Below are 9,159 nucleotides of genomic sequence, written 5' to 3' on the forward strand. Positions count from 1 at the left end.
ATTTTATCAAGATTTTTTTTCCAGTTTTGGCTATTGAACAATCTATCTCGAGATGAGACTGCTGTGTAAGAGCTAAGATCATGGTTAAATTTTTAAGAGAATGGTTTATCCTCTGGAGAAGAAGTCAATTCTGATGAAATCTTGGTTTGCTTGTTTCTTTATTGGCTCCATTGAATCAAGTAAAAAAACTGTTCGCTTGTAGAAGAATTTTACTCTGGAATCCTACAACAAGGGTGCTCTCTTTCCTCTTCTTTCTTCCCTTCAGTACATTTTAGATGGCTTGTCATTTGGTTCAGTGTCTCGTCTTTGGCTTACCAAGGATTGTATTGATTTCATGTTTTTATCTATAATCTCCGAACATTATAGTATGAATGCTTTCTCAAACTATTGACATGTCTTCCAATACCAGTCTCCTCGAGTGACTTGAAGGTTATATCCATATCTGCTAAGCTTTGAAGCAAATCAATCAGAGAATCTTCAGACTGGTCAAGATCTTCAAGACGTTGTTTAATCTCTAAAATCTTCTTCTCTTCATCGTCGAACAATCTTGCATATGGATTCAATACATCATTTTCTTCATCTTCATCTCCATGAATCAACCTTGGCATCGTTGACGTCGACCCACTTCCATATCCATCTCCATCTTTCACGTCATGCCTGTTTTTCTCGTTTCATACCCATCACTAATACTGCCCACATTAAAATCGCAATTCCTACATCGACGCGTATAGCATTTCAACAATCTTCTCTCTCCGCTGCTTCAGTTCAGCTCCAAAATACAAGGAAGCCTCTAAAATCACAGAGTTGATAAAAGTCCAGACGTCAATGCCTGAACTCTCCAGAATCGATCCAAGATCATCTATATCCGTTCTATATATATTCTTTATGTATCTTCTTCTGAATTCAACCAAGAACTTGCATGTTTCCCTATATATGATTGAAGTTCTAAATTCAGAAATTCGATAAAATTTGCTGATAGAACCCCTTTGACTCGATCACACATCATAAGGGTGGAACGAGTTTCATTTAATTTTCCTACAAAATGGCACACGTGATAATTATTGATTAGTAGCAATCTTCAATAGAACAAAAAATACAAGATGATTATATTTTATGTTTTTTCGAAAAGAAACTGCAAATTTCTATTTTGGATAATGCAAGTTTATTACAATTTGTTTGGATAGATAGTAAATTTTGAGGAATAATTGTACACTGAAAATTAAGTAAATTAATTGAATTTAAGGGTAAATTAGCTACTTGAATAAATATTAAAAGGAGATATATTTTTTTATATATATACAAGTTAATATATAATTAAATTAATTTACTAAACAAAATATTTATTAATTTAATATTAATATATTGGTATTAATTTATAAAAATTTAATAATTACACAATATAAAATATAATATCAATTTAATATATTAATATTAAAAAATTAATATATTAATATCATTGTATATATAAAAGATTATTAATTATAATATAAATTTAATATACATTAAATAATATTTAGGATAAATAATGCACCGATTTAACTTCAATTCAATTCTAATTAAATTTTAAATCTTCAATTTTTTTTTTTTCATGGATTCCCAAATCGAGCTAAGTTTGAAAACCTTGTAAACCTTATAGGTTTGATAAATAATATTCAAGATTAAAAAGTCTTGCTCTTCTAAAACAACACTTTATAGTTTATTCTTTATTAAACAAACGATGGATTCAGCTTGAAATTAATTAATTAATTTCAAAGTTATTCAAAAGACACAACACAGAAACCCACCCTAAAAGCACACCACATATTTTACAAGTAACCTATTCGAGCCATGCATGAGCACTAGCTAGCCATACATACCTGACATGCCTAAGCCACATGATTCATAGCCCATATCCAAATCCTGATCCGGATCCATATCCACTATCCTGAACAGACTCTGTTGTTGAAGCCACAGTAGTAGCAGCAGCAGCTTTCCGTTTTTGATGTTGTAGTTCCAGAGCTTCCACCATCACCTGGCACCAAATCACCAACAGATTCTATATTGTTGCTGATGGTTGTTTCAGCGCTGCTCACAATGGACTCCGACCCACTAACAACCGTATCCACAAGCCCGTAACCGAAACCGGATCCAGACCCAAATCCCGTATCCTGAGTGCCAGTAGACACGGCCGATGCTCAAGTGTAAAAAAGATTTGAGGTATTTTGGTGGTAAGAGTTGTCTTTATAAGCCTTTGGTAGTATGGTGGTTCTGATAACCCTTCTCTCTCTATATATAGAGGCAAGTTTCACCTGTGAGAGTTAGTTGAATTGGTATAATTTCAGGGGTAAAATGGTAACAAGAATGAACCGGCCTATTGTCCCTATCCATTAACTCTATAGTTTCATTTAACATGTGAATTAGTCAGCAACATCCATATTAAATTTTCCTCAATTTATGATTATGAATAAAATTCTGCTTATCAAAAATTACAGTAAAGTATTATTCATTAATGACTATAAAATTAATGGTCAATTCAATATTATAAATTACTTGTGTCGAAACCGACTTACATATTTTAGTTTGATACCATCGCTTTAAATTTTATTTTAATAAATAAATAAATAAAATTATTTTCTTGAAAAATTAGTAGTTACGTAAAATGATTGATAATTAATTTGATCCGACCCATTAAAATACAGACAGCCCAAATTACGACAAAATTTACCAATCCTAACCCTAATGTGTGGTTTGGCAAATTTTACTAGAAATTAAACCAGCTAACCCAATTTATCATTTTGCACGTGAAAGTGATACATCAACAGCCACTTGTCATCACCAGCTATGATTGGCATTTTTTTATGGCAGAGGATTAAATTTCGCCTTATTCTTATTAAAGAAGTTCATTTAGCAATTTTTAATTTTTGTTTAAATAAATTTAAAATTTTAATTTAAATTTAATTTAGTTAAGATTATAAATTTATGAGCTAAATTTAAGATTTTAATTTAAATTTAATTTAGTTAAAAAAGCAAAATTTATGAGTTAAATTTCTTAATTTGAAATAAAAGTGAAAAATCTAATTTCTTAATTTTAGAGCAAAATTTATTGATTGGTTGATTTAAACTTAAAAATCAAAAAACTCAATTTCTTAATTTTCTTTATTTTTTTAATTAAATTAAACTTAAATTAAAGTTTTTGAACTAATTTAGATAAAAATTAAATATAGATTAAATTAAACTATATATATATATTTTGCTTAGTTGTCACCATAGCTTACCATTTTTTTGTCTAATTTTTTATTTAACTACAAAATGAATAAATTTGGAAATTCTATAACTTTAAACATTTTTCACATTTTTATAAAATGAATTATTTTTATTGCACTTTGAGAAAAAAAATTTTTAATTAAACTTTTAATTATATTAATTTCATATTCAAATTTTGAATTTGATATCAATTTTAGTAATTAAGTTATTTATATGCAAAATTGTTTAAGTTGGATTAAATCTTTTCATTCATAAAAATATTTTTAATGAGGAACATAAAATCTATTAATAGAATATAAATTTATTGTCCCAATTATTAAATAATTTGATTACTAAAATTATAATAAATGGCAAAGATTAAAAATCATGGAAATTAAAAGTTTTAGATAAAATTAAAAATTTTTTAAAATTAAGATTTTAATAATTTAATTAAATAAATAAATATTAAATAATATATATATATATATATATATATATATATATATATATATATATATATATATATATATACTATTTTAGTCTTAAAAATTATATATAAGAGACCACTGTTATATTTCTCTCCTATACATTTGCCTGGTTTAAAGCAGCCAAGCTACTATTTTGTCATGTGCATGAAATGAATCCAGAGTACTATAAAAAATAATAAATTTTGCGACTAATTTTTACAACCGACTGAAACTGGTTGTAGTCGTAATTTTTATAGTAGAATACTATATTTTAAATTAATTTTGAAGTAGTATTTTTTCATTAATAAATTATTATTTTAGTAATTTTTAGAATAATTTTCTATTAATAAATTATTATTTTTATAATTTTTTAAATAATTTATTTATGAGAATTTTTATTTATTATTTAGAAATTTAATTTTTTTAAGTTTTTTTTTTTAATTAGTAACCGACAATCCATTACTAAATCAATTACAAATAGCAACCGACTTATAAAGCGGTAGTAAATTTGTCAAACTAAAGACACTAATTTTTTTTAACTAATTACGTACTAATTTCGGTTGTTAAATTGGTTGTTAGTAATAACCGATCATTTTTAATCAAAATTTTTTATTTTTTTTAAATTTAATTATTTTAGCAACTGATTCAGTTTTCAGCTGCTATTTATAGTAAATTTTCAATTATTTTATTAGTTGGTTACTAATCAATTAGTAACTAATCTCACTGTAAGCTACTGAATCGATTGTTAAATCGATTAGCAACCGATCAATTGCTAATCCCATTTTAATAGTCAGTTGCTAAATCGATTTTTGATTGCTTTATTAGTCGATTAATAATTGATTGCAAGTAACTAAATCAATTGTCAAATCGATTAGCAACTAATTTTAATAGTCAGTTGCTAATTTCATTTTTTTTTTTTTATAGAATATGACTAAGTTAAGAAAATAATTTATATATAAAAATTTTTTTATTAAAAAATATTTTTCATGAAAATATTTTTATTATTTAGTTGCAATTTTAAGTAATAATATGCGTCTGTATTAAATATATATAAGTATTTTTATATTTTAATAAAATTATTAAAATTTAAAAAATAAAAATAAAATTACTTTATTTTTTTATAAAAAAATTGGTTGATTCAGTTTTCCAAAAAATAAACTGAGCCTTAATTTTTTTTTTTTCAATTTAGAAGTGGCACGATACTAGAGCTATAATTGATCGGCTCAAACAACCCAATAAATTGACAACCTTGATTTAGTTAGATTTTATTTCATAAAGAATTCTTTACAATATTTCATTGCATACTTTTAGAATTATAATCAATTTATTCACAAATCAAGAAGATTAAGGAAAGTGTTTGCTCAATATGATCACGAAATGATCCTTTTTATTTGGATTATTTGCGTAAGAGATATCTTATTATAATATAGAAGGATTCCCTATTTGGTAATTGTCTATCATTGATAGCTGCAAAGATTAAATAAAAAATCTAAATTGCGCTATCCAAAAAATTTCCAAATCTAGCATACACCAACTTGTATATAAAGAATTCAAAATTTTTTTATTATATTAAATTTTAATTATATAGTTGAAAGCTTCAAATTTTTAATATGTAATTTAAAATGTTTAGTAAAAATCCAAATCGAGCATACACCAACTTGTTTTAAGTGGATAATTCAAAAGTAAAAATTACAATAATAATGATCAAATTGCGCTTATTTAATATATGAGCTCCTATGATGCACAGACGCAACACAGGCAATACAAACACATGTACACAATAGAGTTGGATTAAATGAGGCTAAAAAAAAAAAAAAAAAAAATCAAATGCACTTTTGGTTACAGAAGTCAGTAGAGAATATGCCTACTATTAAGCTTAAAGGTCATATTTACAACTCCCAAGCTGGCTTGGAAAGGATAATATTATTCATGTACAACTTATAGTATCATTGCTTAATCTGCACAAGTTGGGTAATACTAATATGGGTTTTGTTTATCCTGCCTAATGCATAACAAAACAAATCTATGCTACAAATAATAATGAGCTAACAATGTTTAATAATGTCTCTCTTCTTCATTCTGTATTTTCCTTCCACTCTTTTTAACTTCGTTTTGAGTAACAAATTGTTGCAATTTCGCCCAGCTTCGAGTTCAATAATGAAATCATACCTGAAACTCTTGTATTAGACGATAGATTATCCATGGGCCAGACAAAAAATAGATGAGCATGCGAGTCGAGGTTATTGAAAATTGACCTGAGCATTTTCTGTTCTATATTTTTGGAGTTCGTCTTGAGCACATACTAGCCTATATATTAAAAAACAAGACATGATTAGATTTGATAGAGGATTAAACAGCGTGTGAATGTATAGCGTGTGAGTGTGAGTAAATTGTGCATTTATGCATCCGCAAAATACAACAAATACCTCCACTGCAACTCCGTTATTTCATGAAGTAACTCTTTCTCCCTGTCATGTGCAGCTTCTAGCTGCAAATTTCACACAAAAATCATTATCTCAAATTTCTTCCTTGAGATTTTTCACGTAAGCTTTGGGTCACAGGCGCTATAGGGAATTAACAACATAAAAAGTCAATAAATTTGTTTTGCCATTACACAACTCAGTAAATGCAGAGAACAAACTCAATTTGTGCAAAATTGAGTAATGCCGTATAGTTGGAAAAGCTTTCAAATAAACCACTACTCTTACAAATCATCTGAAGAGACAAAAGCAATGGTGTAAAATAGAATGCCTTGCGTAAGCATACGTTAGAATTTATGAGCTCTACAAGCCTAAGAACTCCAACATTAAACCCCTCAAAGAAAATGAAAGAAAGAAGTATACCCCTTCTATAAGAGTTTTCAGCTTAAAGCTAAAATCTTTTGACAAACTACAAAACTTTTGTCATTTATCAGTCATCTGTTATGTGGATGTGTTAAATCCAGGCAAATGTATCCAGCAATCACCAAGGTAGGAATTTTTTAATGAATGCACATAGTACCAATGCTAACATTCCAAGAAAACAAGAAAATTGTAAAGGACACATGTCACAAAGCCAACCTATAAAGACTTAGAATTTAGAGAAGTGGTAGAATATACTCAACAAGATTAAAGTAACCCAAAAGAAAGAAAGGAGAGAGAGAAACAAGATGTGCGGTATGGGGAATTAGCCCAATTGATTGCAATAGCTATGGTAACTAAACCATTTAGCTTCTATAGCAAGAATAATTCCAGCCTTGGCTGATTCTACACCTTATGATGGAACTCTGAAAGAAAGAAGTTTAAGAATGAATAAAATAAAATAAAAATGTGGAAGTTTTACCAACCAAATCGAAGAACCATAATGGCTAAGCATCAATATTGCCCCTACCCACTTAAAATATTTCACACATGTTTTTATTTCTCAGTTGTTACCTAATTCTAGAACCCCATTAACTTATCATGAAAGTGTATGATCAGGTTATATTCTTTAGTTTTCTTTGCAGCTCTTCCTAGTTACCCAAAGCTGATTACAACACAAGCATGTGATCTATTTCTTTCATTAATAAAGCCCTATTTACAAATAATAATAATAATAATAATAATAATGTCATTATTCTTAAATTCATTCGTAGAAAGAATATTCTAGCACTTCTTATAGCAGAAAATTTTATCAAATAGCAAACTTCTAGAGTTGCATGATATTTTTGCTGTAAATTTCCTGCACAGTATAAAAAGCTAAAGCTTACATACCAAAGATCTCTCTGTGGAACCTAATTGTGCCAGTGTGGATCCTCCATCAGTGGCGCGGTTGGCTACAAAAGACATAGAAAACATCAAGGTAAGATCCCTAGTTTTAATCCCAGGGGAAGGGGAAAAAAAGAGCAAGGGCTCAATTGCTTGCACCTGAATTGTCGCAACCACAAACTTGCTTCATTAGAGTAAGAATAGTATCCTGTTGAAAGGGAATAAGGCCAAGTAGCATAAGCTGCTGAGGAAAAAGCAATAGTAATATTTAAAGAACCAACATGTCAAAGTATACTGGATGCTACATACCCTCTGAAGAATATTTGTCTGCAAAACTGAATTCAACAGTGGAAACAGAGAATGACCAGAAAGAGTTGATGACACAGCATCAGAAGATGATGGTATAGACATTATAGGATGTTGGTGAAGCACCTAGATAACCCATAGCATTGCCATTAGAAAAGAAGAAAATAAGGTCTGGATGCAATTTTTTTCCAGCATCTGTGCATGTATGTGTATTGGGCAAAGGAACGTTTCACTTTAAAATTTAATATCTCCCCAAACTAAAGGCAGTGTTCTTTGGAAAAATCCGATTATATATACATAAGCTGGAAAACTTAAACAACCATTCTCATAATTTTGACAGATAGGCCACTTCTTTCTCCCAAAGCATCCAATATATTTTGGCATTTTGCGTAAAATTTTAATAAGTCATGCTCTTTTAAACTATGAAACTTTCAAATTACAGTCCTCAGCTATTAACATAGCTTAACCGCTCCACTCCCCCTGATGTATAACAGCTAGGAACAAAGAACAAAACAAGGACCAATTCTTGAAAAAGAGAACTAATTCTCTAAAATATTATTGATCTTATAAAATTATCATAACAAAGGTTGTCTAATAATAATAGAAACCCTAAGTCTTATTTATAGAATTAGGAATCCCAATCACATTAGAATTTTAGAACTCTGATTCAATCTTAATTAGAAAATACTAAATTAAACCGCAATAAACTAGGAAATCATAAAATTCCTAAATAATAAATCTAATAAGAATAAAATTCCTAAAGAATAAAATTCTTAAATTTCCTAATTTTATATAGTTCCAAATTTTATATAGAATATAATTCCTAAATTGCATTAGGAATATCATCTTCCCATTAAGCATTATTCTCCCTTGGTTGGAAAAAACTCGTCCTCAAGTCTTAAAGTGCAAGAGAATCAGAAACTGTATTAAAAGGACAATCAACTCTTCATTCTTGTATGGTAGCAACAAGTTTAAAATCAAGTACTTCATGCTTTCCTTTGCATCTCTAAAAGGATCTGGACAAATAAAATCAAGCTTCTTAACAGTTGAAAGGCTCTTCAAATTATTAGAAATAACTTGATTTTATTCAATCTCCGTTGAAGTTTTCATAGAGTGATCTTCTTTGTTCTGCAATTTTTCCTCCTCAAGTTTTGCTTGTGCATTTTTTTTCAACTTCTTGCTCTAGAATATGTTCTTCAACATGTGAATGCTCAAGACTCAAATCTTTAGGTTCTTCGATCTTAGGTTCTTCAGGTTGCTCATTTTCAATTTCATCTTCAACCTCAAGTAGCTATTCAAATTCAAGCTTCTCTTGTTGTTGGCTTGCTTTTCAAGAACTTTTGCCTTTATATTTTCAATACTTTTCACTGTATCAACTGTTCTCTCAATTGGAATAAATGTGCTTCTTTCCATGCTTCAAATTCTTCAAGTTCTTTATC

The 9,159-nt window shown here is 28.6% G+C and overlaps 2 protein-coding genes across 4 annotated transcripts in view; both read right to left on the reverse strand.

Annotated features, from left to right (window-relative positions):
• Nucleotides 1-344: 344 nt before the first annotated feature.
• Nucleotides 345-2,008, reverse strand: LOC131183404 (probable mediator of RNA polymerase II transcription subunit 26c). Its single transcript, XM_058154179.1, has 3 exons — nt 1,935-2,008; nt 718-927; nt 345-657 (listed from the first exon to the last, which is right to left on the reverse strand). The coding sequence occupies exons 1-3, from the start codon at nt 2,006-2,008 to the stop codon at nt 345-347; spliced, it is 597 nt and encodes a 198-aa protein (XP_058010162.1).
• Nucleotides 2,009-5,541: 3,533 nt separating this feature from the next.
• LOC110651044 (uncharacterized) overlaps nt 5,542-9,159 on the reverse strand; it is a 23,652-nt gene continuing 20,034 nt past the window's right edge. For all 3 annotated transcript variants that reach the window (XM_058147883.1, XM_058147885.1, XM_058147880.1), the window contains exons 16-21: nt 7,724-7,846; nt 7,574-7,622; nt 7,421-7,482; nt 6,116-6,177; nt 5,945-5,996; nt 5,542-5,858 (exon numbers count right to left, since the gene is read on the reverse strand). In XM_058147883.1, the coding sequence (XP_058003866.1) occupies nt 5,853-5,858; nt 5,945-5,996; nt 6,116-6,177; nt 7,421-7,482; nt 7,574-7,622; nt 7,724-7,846 (354 nt within the window). In that variant the 3' untranslated portion in view covers nt 5,542-5,852. The remainder of the gene's footprint in view (nt 5,859-5,944; nt 5,997-6,115; nt 6,178-7,420; nt 7,483-7,573; nt 7,623-7,723; nt 7,847-9,159) is intronic.

The sequence above is a fragment of the Hevea brasiliensis genome, chromosome 1 (assembly GCF_030052815.1).
Source record: "Hevea brasiliensis isolate MT/VB/25A 57/8 chromosome 1, ASM3005281v1, whole genome shotgun sequence".
Lineage (NCBI taxonomy): Eukaryota > Viridiplantae > Streptophyta > Magnoliopsida > Malpighiales > Euphorbiaceae > Hevea > Hevea brasiliensis.